Below are 13892 nucleotides of genomic sequence, written 5' to 3' on the forward strand. Positions count from 1 at the left end.
GACGGCGAAGACTGCAACCTCGTCGACGACCAAAAAATCAACGTCGACCAAGCAAAAGCTGCCAATTCATACGCCTGTTTCTGCGGCAACGGCACAAGATCAACAGGGTGGTGCAAAGACTGTGGAGATCTCGTCGACGGGCTCGTTGACGTCGCACCAACCCTTACAGACTTCTACCACCTTTAGAGTGGTTACGGCCTCGTCTCTCAAGTCTGTTCCACTCATTCAGTTAAGTCCGATAATGAGTGGATCTCAGCCTCTGGACAAATTGTTCCAGTCTGGAGAAGAGGAATCAGGAAATGACTCTGAAATAGAGCAAACTTATGAGCCAGCATCCAGTCCTTCTGAATTACACATTAAATGTCAGGAATACACTGACGAGGATGAGGATGAACATACTAACGTCGAAGATGGGAATGAACTTTTTCCAATTGATGTGGCAGAACCAACTACTTACGAATAGGTTACACAAATTCCTTTGTCTTTGGTACAAAACCTGCAACATATGCTGGACGACTACAATCGTAGGTTTCCGCCATCATTGCCTACTTCTCCAGCACCTCAATCGCCCCGGCAGTCTCCAACGCCTCGGCCTAAGTCTCCGACACCTCGACCTCAGTCTCCAGCACCCCGACCTTCGTCTCCAGCGCCTCGACCTCAAGCTCCGGCGCCGGTTGCACCTACGTCTCCATCGGGTGTTTGTTCTGATCATGGGAATCAAACTCCTCATGACACTGGGGATAACGACACCGATGATGACATGCAAGATTGGGACAATTATAGGGCACAGACGCCTTCTACTCCACCGGCATCGCCAAGAGCTTCTCCACCAGTAGATATCGCGAGTTTTCATAACCTTATGGTTCGTGCTGCGAAAAGGTTCCACTTAACAATCGAGGCACAACAAACTGATTGTTTTCTATACGATTTTAAGGACTTACCTCAAAAGCAAACGCATACCATTCCTATTATAGACCACATATGGGAAGAAGGTCTAAAGTTAATGGAACGTCCAAATTCAATACCAGCTGTTCTGCCCAGATTGGACAAAAAATATAAAGCGCCTCCTTCTTCTCCGGCCTGTTTAGTTTCCCAACCTAAAGCGGATTCTGTGATCACTCAGGCTGCACAAAAAAGGTCTCGAAATCCGGCCATACCTCTGACATCTCCGCCTGATCAGGATGGCCGTAAATTAGACTCAATTGGTAAAAAATTTACCACTATGGCAGCGACAACCGTGAGAGCATCCAACGCCTTGGCTATTCTAGGTCGCTACGACCGACAAATGTGGTCTGAGATTGCTGGTCTGATCCCTCAGATGCCCGATTCCATCCGGGATGAAGCGCAGGCCATCATTCTCGAAGGAGAAAAAATTTCGGCAGAAATAATCGACTGTGCCGTCGATATATCCTCCACTGGTTTCCGGCAACTAGCGGGTGCGGCAGTCTAGCGCCGTCAAGGCTGGCTAAAATCAACCACCTTCCGTCCGGAGGTTCAATCCAGGGTTTTGGATTTACCCTACGACGGCGAATCTTTATTCGGTAAACATGTTGATGATGCTCTGGAGCTGATAAAGAAGGACACGGACACAGCAAAGTCCTTAACAACATTACAATATCGGAAAAAGCCATTTCGTGGGGCACGCGGTAGAGGAGGAGGAACCTCTACTTTTCGTGGAACAGGCCAATATCGATCATACCACTACAATGATAACAGACAGAGGGGCTCCTATCAGTCCCAGGGTCGTTCATCCACCTCCAGACCATACCAGCGTAAGTCCAATTACAGAGGTGGAGCAAACACCAACAAAAAACAGTGACAATCCAAAATTTTACCCTCTGGCGATTGTACATCTTGGAGGTCAGATCTCAAAGTTCTTCTTCAATTGGTCCAACATAACCACCGACCGATGGATCTTGGACGTTGTTTCAAAAGGACATACTCTGGAATTCACGAAATTCCCCCCCACTCGTCCACCTTCGGGTCCACCTTCTCCCCATTTCAAAGAACTGATGGCTCAGGTGAAGCTACTGATCCAGAAAGGAGCCATAGAAGTGGTACCGCAAGGTCAACACGGCAGGGGATTTTATTCCCGTTTCTTTCTCGTAAAGAAAATATCAGGAGAGTGGCGTCCCATCTTGGACTTGAGGGCTCAGTACAAGTTCATCGCATCAAAGACTTTTCAGATGCTAACCCTGTTTCAAATCTTGAATTTCCTCATTCCAGGAGAGTTCTTTTCAACAATAGACCTTCAAGATGCATATTTCCATGTGCCTATTCACCCCAGTCACAGGAAATATCTCCGTTTTACAGTCGGCCAATTTCATTATCAATTCAAGGTCCTACCATTCGGCCTTCGATCAGCACCGAGGGTTTTTACCAAATTTCTCACCCCGGTTGCTGCCTACCTGCGTCTACAGGGCATCCAGTTCTATCCGTATCTGGACGACTGCCTAATAAAGGCCAAAACTTTTCAGTTAACGGAACAGCACACTCAAGTATGCATTTCCCTATTCGAAACATTGGGTTTGTCCATCAATTACCAAAAGTCCCACTTTCAACCATCTCAACAGCGAGACTTTCTAGGAGCCTCGCTCGATTCTCGGCTGGGGCAAGTCTTTGTTTCTCAGGAGAGACAAGTTTGAATGCTAAAGAAAGTACAGTTCCTACAGTCAAGACAGTACGTTTCTGTCCGGATGTACAAATCATTCCTTGGCATGGCTTCTTCGTGCATTCAGTTAATTCCCAACTGCAGACTGCACATGAGGGTTCTCCAGGAGGAACTAGACAAGCAGTGGAAGCAGATATCGGGGTTGTTCGAAGACAAGATCCACCTAACGCCCGCATTCAACGCGCTTTGGAGTGGTGGGCTCATCCTCCAAACATAGCGACAGGTCGTTCATTCAGAGACGAACCACCAACACTTACGCTGACGACAGACGCTTCCCTAGAAGGTTGGGGGGCGCATCTCGACGGGATGTCCGTGAAGGGGAAATGGACGGCGTCTCAACGCACTTGGCACATAAATCGCTTGGAGTTACTGGCGATTTTCTTGGCCTTGAAGTCTTTTCAGAGATTAGTGCAGGGACAAACATTGCTGGTGAGAACGGACAACACCACCAGCATGCACTACATCAACAAACAGGGCGGCACAAGGTCCCTCGTGCTGTCCCAACTGGCACAGGAAATATGGGATTGGGCTATCCAGCGACAAATACATCTCACAGCTGTCCATGTACCAGGTGTGGCCAATGTTCTGGCGGACTCGCTCAGCAGAGCCCTGTCGGACAACCACGAATGGGAAATCAATCGACCAACGTTGGATTTCGTCTTCCGACAGTGGGGCCGACCACAGTTGGATCTCTTTGCAACTGCTCTCAACAGGAAGTGTCCACGATTTGCGAGCCGGCATCCACACAAGGAGTCGAGCGGGAATGCCTTTTCAATAGACTGGTCGAACGACTTCATCTATGCATTTCCTCCACTTCCGCTCATTCCTCGCCTGTTGCACAGGATGAGGTTCCAACAGTGTCGAATAATCCTGATCGCACCCAAATGGCCGAGACGTCCTTGGTTTTCGGATGATCTTCTGTTCTCTCTGACAAATCCGATACAGTTGCATCCTCTGCCCCATCTTCTCACGATGCAGCAAGGTCAGATATGCCATCCGGATCCAGCATACCTCCAACTTCATGCTTGGAACCTGAGTACAATGAATTTGCACACATGAATATCGACAAGGATTTTAGGATGGTGCTCGCTAGTGCTCGCGCTCCGTCTACCATCAAAACTTATCAGCTAAAGTGGAGGCGTTTCTGTGCTTGGTGTTCCACTAAAACTCTGGATCCCATGTGTGCTCAGCCTGAGCAGATCTTGCCTTTCTTCCTGTCATTAGCAAGATCAGGACTCTCACACTCCACTCTAAAGGTGTTTCTGGCTGCAATTTCTCGTTTTCGCCATGATAGCGTAACATCTTTGTACTCCTCCAGAATAATTAGACAATTCTTCAAGGGCCTCTTTCGGATGTTCCCACCAATCCGTCGGCCTCCACCTACTTGGCGTCTGAATCTGGTTTTGTCTCAACTACTTTTGCCTCCTTTCGAGCCCATCCATTCTTCCAGTCTCAAATTCCTCACCTGGAAAGTGGCTCTTTTGCTTGCTCTGACTTCATCCAGACGCGTCAGCGACATCCAGGCTTTCACTATACAACCACCGTTTTTACAGTTCTCCAACGAGGCTGTTACTTTGAGAACAAATCCCAGTTTTATTCCTAAGGTTCCCAGTGACTTCCATCTCAATGAACCAATTATTCTTAAGACTTTCTTTCCTGCACCACAATCTGCAGCGGAACGCTCATTGCACACTCTGGATGTGAAACGTTGCCTCAAGTTTTACATTCAACGCACAGCAACATTTAGAAAGACAAATTAACTATTTGTAGCATATAGCCCAGTGTGCAAAGGTCAATCTGTAACCAAACAGACTATCACCAGATGGATATCGTCTGCCATATCCTACTGTCATCAACGGGTCGGCAAGCCCCTTCCTGCTCCAGCTCGAGCTCATTCCACGAGAGCTGTCTCGACTTCTGCGGCCCTCTTTGCGGGGGTACCTCTAAGACACATCTGCAGAGCTGCTACTTGGTCGAGCAGCCATACTTTTACGAAGCACTACTGCCTGCAATCAACAGATGCCGCGGATGCGGCAGTAGGTCAAGCGGTGCTGTGGAATCTTTTCCGATAAAAGGTGAGCCTCTGTTGCTTCCCGCCTCCAGTCATAAAGGTTTTTTCATGTTTTCTTATTTATTGCTTATTAAGTGATATGGTTTGCCATGATTTAATCATATATTGCCTTTATGACTAATGTATGGTTTACTGCTTTCTACTCTTATTCAAGCATGTGAATCTATGAAAGACACCCCTAATACTGGAGAAGAACAAAAGTTACTTACCTGTAAACTGTGGTTCTCCAGTATTGGTGTCTTTCATAGATTCACATGCGACCCTCCCGTCCTCCCCTCAGAGGCTCTCTTCTCCTCAGGCATTTATACTTACTTGTGCTACGAAAATCTGAGGACTTGGGCTTCTGAGGAGAAGGTTCTAGAGGAGGCTACAGCCTGATTGGCTGGAATGTGGACCAACACATAATGACTTTAATATGTTACTAAAGTGAATTCTCCCTTGGGCTTTTCAATGGGCCTATTCTGTTCTATGGTACTTTTTTCAAGTTTATTTTTCTATTGCATTATATGTATGTATATTTTATTTATTATATTTCTCATGTATACATGCATATATTACTGCTATTTATGTACCGTGGGACTCCCACTTCGACGACGGGGAATATTCAAGCATGTGAATCTATGAAAGACACCAATACTGGAGAACCACAGTTTACAGGTAAGTAACTTTTGTTCATAGATTGGTTTCTAAAATTTTTGGTTTTTAAAATTCCAAGCTTTAAATTGTTTTCTGTCACACAGCAGCTGGGGGGGGTACCTGTTATTTGCCAAAAAGGAACATTTTGGTTTTAAAATTCAAAGCTTTTAAATTGTTTTCTGTCACTCTGTTTCTTGAGCACACGTCCTAACTAAATACTCACTTCCTGACGGTCCCACATTTTGTGGGCGAGACGCCATCTTTGGGGAGGTCAGCACTCTAGTCGCTGAGCACTTTCCCTCCACCTCAGCCTATAAAAGCAAATGCTCTTGCGACCGTGCAGCGCTATCAAATGCTTGTACTAGCAGGGAAATTGAATTGAACCCAGAAGCTGGCGGGTACCTGGTATTTGCCAAAAAGGAAAGTTTCTTTTTTAAAATTGAAAGCTTTTAAATTGTTTTCTGTCACAAAGCAGCTGCGGGGTACCTGTTATTTGCCAAAAAGGAAAATTTAGTTTTTAAAATTCAAAGCTTTTAAATAGTTTTCTGTCACTCTGTTTCTTATATAAACTTTCCTCGGCCCCATGGTATAACACCAAGTTAAAAGACCTTAAAAAAATCTGCAGAGCCAAAGAAAGGCTCTGGAGAAAGGAATACTCAAAATATGATAAAAAGCATTATGGAAAATACAAGGAAGCTATAAACAAGGCAAAATCTACCTATTTCACTGAGAAAATTATGGCTTCCAAAAATACCTCTCGAGAGCTCTTTAAGACAGTCTCTAAACTATCCAAGCTTGCCAATACTAAACATTTTAAATCAACAAGTCAGTTTTGCAACAAAATTGCCAATTTGTTCCACGATAAAGTAGTAAAAGTATACAACGAATTTTCTACTGACGTAAATGAGACTAGATTAATCGCATGCAAGCCGGACTCATCAAACACACAAGTGTTCCTAAAAAAGGTTAGACATCTCACACAGGAAAAAGTTGAAAAACTCATCTTGACAACTCATTCAGGTTCCCCTTTGGACCCTTGCCCAGGCATGGTCTTTCATATGGCCCCGGAAGCCATTGCCAAGGTCCTGACACCCTTTCTGAATAACATTCTAGATAAAGGACATTTCCCGACGTATTGGAAGAACTCTACTATAAAACCTATTCTGAAAAAGCCGACTTTGGACCCTTCTGAAATGGCAAACTATCGGCCTATTACTTCTTTACAATTCCCCTCTAAAGTTCTGGAAAGAGCAGTAAATGAAGAACTGCTAACTTTTATAGAGTCAAACGATATACTAGACCAAGCACAGCACGGCTTCAGGCCACGACATAGCACCGATTCTGCATTGATTACAGCCACTGAAAGCTTACGTGCGCAACTAGATCAGGGCGGGAAGGCAATATTAATATTGCTTGATTTATCCGCCGCGTTTGACACGGTTGATCACCATATACTTTTTCAGCAGCTGGCAGAAATAGGTAACAAAGATAGGGCCGCAGACATTCTTCAATCCTACCTAGCAGATAGACAACAAACAGTGACGTTAGATGAGCACAAATCTCCCTCCTTTTTTATACCATGTGGGGTACCTCAGGGATCGGTACTCTCGCCCACCCTGTTTAACATATATGTAGCCCCACTGACCAAGCTTATTCGCTCTTTTGGCTTTACAGCCATATGCTACGCTGACGACACGCAAATTGTCGTCTCACTGACTGCTATATCAGAGGAGAGGACGTGGCAGCACGTTTTAACTCATGCATTAGACATATTATCAATTGGATGCAAAGCAATTGCTTAAAGTTGAACGCCGGGAAGACGGAGGTAGTAACGTTTGGCAGGGACTCTTCACTTTGGAACTCCGCTTGGTGGCCTGATACAGCGGGATCTTGCCCTCAAACCCGTAAAAAACCTCGGAGTTCTAATTGACGATCATCTTTCCCTATCAGACCAGGTCAACAGCATTTCCTCTTCCTGTTTCTATACCCTGAAAATTCTTAGGAAAATTCTACCTTTCATCCCTATGCCCCTCAGGAAAAGGGTAGCCACAGCTCTGATTTTGTTGAAAATCGATTACTGTAACTCACTCTACCTTGGAGCCAAAAAAGTGTGACACATAAACTGCAGACGCTACAGAATGCTGCTGCGCGACTTCTACTGAATCTACCCAAATACAGCTCCATAAGTCATGCAATTCGAGAACAGCTGTACTGGCTCCCTATCTTCGCTAGGATCCAATTTAAGTCCTTGTGTATCTTACATAAGGCATTGCACAAAAGGACTTGGACAGATCAGATGTTGAGTGTTCTGCTCCACAGAGAGTTCTCCACTCCACCTCGGCATCCTTACTTATAGTTCCAAGGATAAAGACGCTGAAAGGGGGCCGGTAGAAGCTTCCGATTTTTAGCTCCGAAGCTATGGAACTCTATGCCCCTGCATCTTAGAACCCAAAATAATCTACTTCAGTTTAGGAGGGACCTCAAAACCTGGCTGTTTTAGCTGTACATAACCAGCTGCATTTCTCCTTACTCTGTATTTTTGATAGTTAAGCGCTAAGATGCCACGGCATACATGCGCTCTATAAAAACCCTCATTTCATTTCAAGGTAGGCGCTACACGAAAAGCTGCAGATAGTACAATCCATGCATTGGGAAAGTTTGCAATGACAACGGGCAGGCAGAGGCGGACGCAAAGCCCCCCACAAAGCCTGGTGGCGGGTGGAGGTCTTGCCGCACTGACACAGTTTAACAACTCATATACACTTGTCTGCAGCATTAAAACAGGGGCTTAAACTGTTGTCCTGGAATGTGAATGGATTAGGGGATAAGATTAAAAGAGGAGTTGTCCTACAATATATAAAACGTCACTCCCCTGACATGATTCTACTCCAGGCGACCCATCTACTGGGCAATGCATGTAAAGCACTGACGAGATGGGTATTCAAACTCGTAGTGCATTCAGCATTTGGCTCCGGTTCCCGGGGGGTTGAAATAATGACTCATAAGACATTCCATAAGACAACTGAGTGCACATGGATAGATCACTTGGGTCAATTTATGGTCGTTTTGGGGACGTGGGAGGGAAGGACGCAAAACTTAGTATCTGTTTACCTACCTCCGGGCCTTCAGACCCCAGCATTTAGAGACCTTGGTGATCTCATGCTTATTTTACTGGAGGCCAGACTCCTGATTGGGGGTGACTTTAATTCAATAGTCTCGGATTCTTTAGATAGGTGGCCCTTGAAAACATAACCTCCCGCTCATACACAAATCCACAACTTTATGGAAGGTATGGGCCTAGTAGACGCCTGGAGGACACTCCATCCAGGGGAACAGCAGTACACATATTATTCCAGGGCTCACCGCAGTATGTCCAGAATACACTACATCATAACGCTAGTGGACCAGTTGGAGAACATCAAAGAAGTGAGCCACCTAGCCAGGGGTATATCAGACCACTCACCCGTATGGACCCAAATCGAGGTGGGAGGACCCAGAATTGGTTGAGTAGCACCTATTAATCCATGGTACCTCAAGAACCCTCAGCTAAAGGAGAAAATTGTACAAGACACAGAATTGTACTTTCAGGAAAACGAACGGTCGGTGGACTCTGCTCAGACATTATGGGAAGACTATAAGGTTGTGATTCGGGGAGCCGCTGTCTCTCAAATATCTGGGGTTAAAAAACACAAACAGGAAGAATTAGTGAATTTAGAAACAGAAATACTGGCACTAGAGTAGAGGCTCCGGGAGGCACACCTAGATGAAAGGAGACCCGCCTTCGCGTTAAAGACGAAGGAGTATTCTGCAGTGGCCACTGATGCCGCCAAGGCATTGCACAGGGCGACTCTCAGCAAGATCTTTATGGTGGGGACAAAGCCGGAAAATTGTTGCCCTGGTTGGACCATAGCGAACAAGCAAGTGGTGGCGGAGCTCGTACTGGAGTCCAGGGAGAGACTCACTGGGCCGCAGGAGATAGCGGATGCCTTCGGCATCCACTATTGTGATTGACCAGGAGCTGAATACCAGAGGTCGAAAAATCCATACACAACTTAAGGATGGCAAAGGCGTTGGGCCCAAATGGTGCACCCATTGAACTGTACAAGTTGGCCTCGAGTAAGATCGCACCCTATCTTACCAAAATTTTTCGAGAGAGTGGGGAGGCGGGACTGCTCCCTGTCGACCAAAGGGTGGCGACGATCGTGGTAATTCATAAGATTGGCAAACCTAAGAATCTATGCTAGTCTTACAGGCACATATCGCTGCTCAATGCAGAAGGTAAGTAACTGGCTAAAGTCTTGGCCACTCGTTTGCTGCGCGTCCTGACGCAACTGGTACACCTGGACCAATTGGGCTTTATGCCAGCTAGCAACACTTCTTTTAACTTGAGGAGACTACAGGGAGTATAGGACCGGGCCAACACGATATCCTAAGATGCAGTGGTGGTGTTCTTGGACGCGGCCATTGTGTTTGACATGATAAAATGATCTTACATGTTTGCAGTATTAAAAAAATTGGGGTTTGGCCCGGGCTACTTGGGGTGGGTCTGCCTCCTCTATTCCTCACCGCTCACCCAAATTGTGGTAAACAATAGGAAGTCTTCTGTGTTTGAACTTAGTACGGGTACCAGGCAGGGTGGTCCCCTCTCCCCATTGCTATTTGCTCTGATGCTCAAACCACTGGCAATGTGGATACGGAAAGGGGGGTAAAGTGGGCGGAGGGCTAGGAGGACCGTATTTCGCTATACGCCAATAACATCCTACTGTATTTGGCATCCCCCTCAGCCTCCCTCAATAGAGTGCTTCACGTGTTTCATGGTATTTCAACAATTTGCCGGCTACACGATTACCTGGTCCAAATCGGTCATCTTTGTCCTTAGTGGAGAGATGCCCTCTCTGCCAAGAGGGTTTCGAATAAGGGAAGGAGAGACGGGGTTTAAATATCTGGGGATCCGAGTCTCTAAAGACCTGATTTACTTCTATGAGCACAATCTTCTACCCCCGCTGCAAAGACTTAAAAGTGACGTCCAGCACTGGAGGTCGCTCCCATTGACCCTGCTGGGGAGTGCAGCCTTATTTAAAATGATGCCTCTTCCATGGTGTTTATACGTCTTACAGAACACGCTGCACCCGGTGGGGGCTGATTACTTTCGAACCATAGATGGTGCCCTGAGGGAACTCCTTTGAGATGGCAAATCACCTAGAATTGCCATGCAAAAGCTTATGCTGGGGTGGTACGATGGTGGGATTGGTCTCCCGACATTAAGAAATATTTTTGGGTGGCACAACTAGCCGCTATAAACCAGTGCATGTACAGACCACAGGGAGACCCCAGATTTAACATGTACGAGTGGCAACACCCGGGCGGGAGCTTTGCAGGGGCATTGTACACTAATCCAGCCAGGAAGAAATGGTCAGGGCTTCTGGATACGCGATACATGTGTGGCGGGTGGCTACAAGGAGTCTGGGGTGGGATCTGGGGAAGATCACACTGGCCACCCCACTCTGGGACACCAACCTACTTGGCAACATGCGACACACCTGGGGATTTGACCGTTGGGACTTAATAGGGATCTTTAGGGTTGGGGATCTATGGAAGGCAGGAAAAATCATTCCCTTTGCCCGATTACAAGTAGATTATGAACTGGCCAATACTGAGTATTTTAGATACATGCAGGTCCGACATGCGTTACTCGCGGTGATAGCCCAGGGAGAGACGCCGCCAGACTCCATTCCACTGGAGGATAGGGTCCTAGATGGGAATCTTCCAGAAAACGGCATATCGTTAATATACAAAAAACTCTTCAAAAACATGACGGACCCTCTAGTTCGACTAAGGGCCAAATGGGATTAAATGTCGCCTGCCTGGATGATAAAGAATGGCTTGAGGCCCTGGCCTCTCCTAAAGAAACTGCTATATCTGCCAGGCTCCATCTTGTGCAGCTGAAAATACTCCATTGAATATACTTAGCAGGACCCATGTTAGTAAAGATGGGCTATAGTGAGGAGGCAGGATGCATGAGGGGATGTGGATTGGAGTGTACTTTTACTCATACATTCTGAGAATGTACAATAATTCAGAGATACTGGTCGTCCTTGAAGAAATGAATGGAACTCGCTTGCACGATCGACTGCAGCATTAAACGGTCTCCTAAATATCTGGGGCCCCACTGACCCAGGCACCATAGACAGGACATGGGTGAATCTGGGGATGGCAATTGCCAAGAGAAATATCGCTGGACATTGGAGGGTGGAGGAACCACCAATGCTGGTTGATTGGCGAAAAGATATGGATTGGTGTATGATAACAGAGAAAGCTGTATACGAATCCAGAGGTTGCTCCACTAAATGGACACAGATTTGGGGAAAATTAAATGATTACAGGGGAGGGAAATGTGATCCCCCGGAGCATGGGCCGGGTGCTCTTATGGGAATGCTGGATGTTGTCGGCCCCAATGTAAATGGTTTGTAAGGTTTCTGGGACTTCAGATGTGTAGCAACGCCTGTGCTAGCACAAATTCAGGTATATGTGAATTCAATATTGACAACTGTGTTTGCTCCTTGTCTCAAATAAAAAGTTTTATTAAAAAAATGCAAAATAGTCATTCATTTGATTAGTCTGTCTTCTTTTGTTACAAATGTGAAATAACGTTAGAGGCAGGAACATATTCTAATCCGTTATCCGTATGTGAAGTTAATGATACACTGACATTGAGCTTATAATATGTAAAATGGCTACATGCCAGTACAGGTTCAAAGATTGAGATTGTTGTTCTCACAATCTGGCTATTTATTGCCACAGGTTGTGGAAAATCTGCCAGTATGGGATTTTCAACTGGACGGATTCAAGGAGTAGGTTTGGAAATATGAGTGTTCCTAGGTGATTGGCATATCAGTAAGGCTTCAAACATCTTGGGTAATTATACACCTCCCCAGATGTTTTAAGCTCAGTTAAGGACTTTAAGTTAGTGCCACCAAAGGCTCGCATTCATGTGTTAATTGTCTGAAGGGCAGGCAGACAACCCCATATTTCATTGCGCTATATGGAAAGGTGCTTCTCCACCAGCTAAACTGTTTTGCTATTGGAGAAAAAAAGCTAAGATGCAACTATAAACCTTTTAAGTAATTAGCCAAGTCCAGCAGATATGCTAGTTACTGAGCATTTTTTTCTCACTATAGTCAGCCATATATGTCCGACAGATACAACTGTGGAGTAAAGGGTTTCTGTACTCTGCCCAAGTTTCCGGATGCACTGTCCTAATATGTTCAGACAATTGGCTTCAACAGTGATATGCCAAAAGAAGGTACAGTACTATTAGTGCTGTCTGATTGGAGGAGGAATTTGAGGTCAAGAAATTCGAGAAAGGCTCACTGATAAGTGAAAATAATAAGTGATCTTTGCCATGAATGAACCAAAATGTCCCCTCCTACTTCATGTGTGTGATTTCTCCAGAGCAGTTTATACTTTTGTCATGCTTTGCTCAAATACTGGCAATGGAATGTACTCAATTCATTGATCTCAATGATTTTCTAGGATAGAAAGATCAACCGATCAAGTGATCAAGCCGGTGAATTTGGAAGCATTGTCGAAATGGGTTGGGCACTTGCCAAATGACGTCGTTCAGGAGATGCCTCAAATAGCACCAATGCTTGCTCGACTTGGTTATGACCCATTGGCCAACCCACCAAGTTACGGAAACCCTGACCCTTTGGTGGTCAATAACACTAACCGGGTAAGTATTACAGTTGCCAAAGTATATATTTTAGTCTTTATGAAGTGCTTTATTGTTCTCGAATTCACGAAATGTGGCTTTATTTTTGATTATTTATATAATAAACAGTTACTATAAGGCATTCGAGTAATGTACAGAGATGGATATTCTGCTAAGAAGAATATCAACCTGGAAGAGGCAGTAAAAGTGTGACCAGCAATAGGCAAAAACTGATGCAAAATTCAGAAGTGTAGTCTGTGTAAATAACAGCAGCACTGTGAAATTACCCCCAGGCGTCAAACTGAATCTGCAAAGTTTTTGTCAGCAGTACCCCAGCGCGTCGGTAGGCGTCATCGTGCGGCTCCGCGTATGTCGTTGGTGTCGTACTCGCCGAGATGGCGTCGCTGCAGCTCTTTAGACGCGGGCTGACGTCCGTTCTTTCTTTTTCTGCGCCAGCAATCGCAGATCCAGAGAGAGCGGTACCCCCAGTCACTTTTTGACTGAGTTCTTTTTGGGACTTTTTGTCTGTTTTCGAGTCTTTGACTCCTGGTGTATAGGGATGCCCGGTTTTAAGTCTTGCGCCGCTTGTCCCCGCACAATGTTGGTGACGGACCCGCACCGTGAGTATCTCTACTACCTGGGGCGTGACCACGACTCCGAGTCGTGCCCCGTATACTGGGCCATGGCTCCGAAAACTTTGCGGGAGACGGTCCCAAAAGTTGCTGGAGGCCTGGGATTCGGCTCCGCCATTACCATCGTTCAACGAAGTCTTCGCACTCTGGTCAGGTAAGGTGAAGCACAAG

General features: G+C 45.8%; 1 protein-coding gene across 3 annotated transcripts in view; it reads left to right on the forward strand.

The window, feature by feature from the left end:
* TPST2 (tyrosylprotein sulfotransferase 2) overlaps positions 1 to 13892 on the forward strand; it is a 423271-nt gene that overhangs the window by 311564 nt on the left and 97815 nt on the right. For all 3 annotated transcript variants that reach the window (XM_078667306.1, XM_078667304.1, XM_078667305.1), the window contains exon 5: positions 12912 to 13110. In XM_078667306.1, the coding sequence (XP_078523432.1) occupies positions 12912 to 13110 (199 nt within the window). The remainder of the gene's footprint in view (positions 1 to 12911; positions 13111 to 13892) is intronic.

The sequence above is a fragment of the Lissotriton helveticus genome, chromosome 11 (genome assembly GCF_964261635.1).
Source record: "Lissotriton helveticus chromosome 11, aLisHel1.1, whole genome shotgun sequence".
NCBI lineage: Eukaryota > Metazoa > Chordata > Amphibia > Caudata > Salamandridae > Lissotriton > Lissotriton helveticus.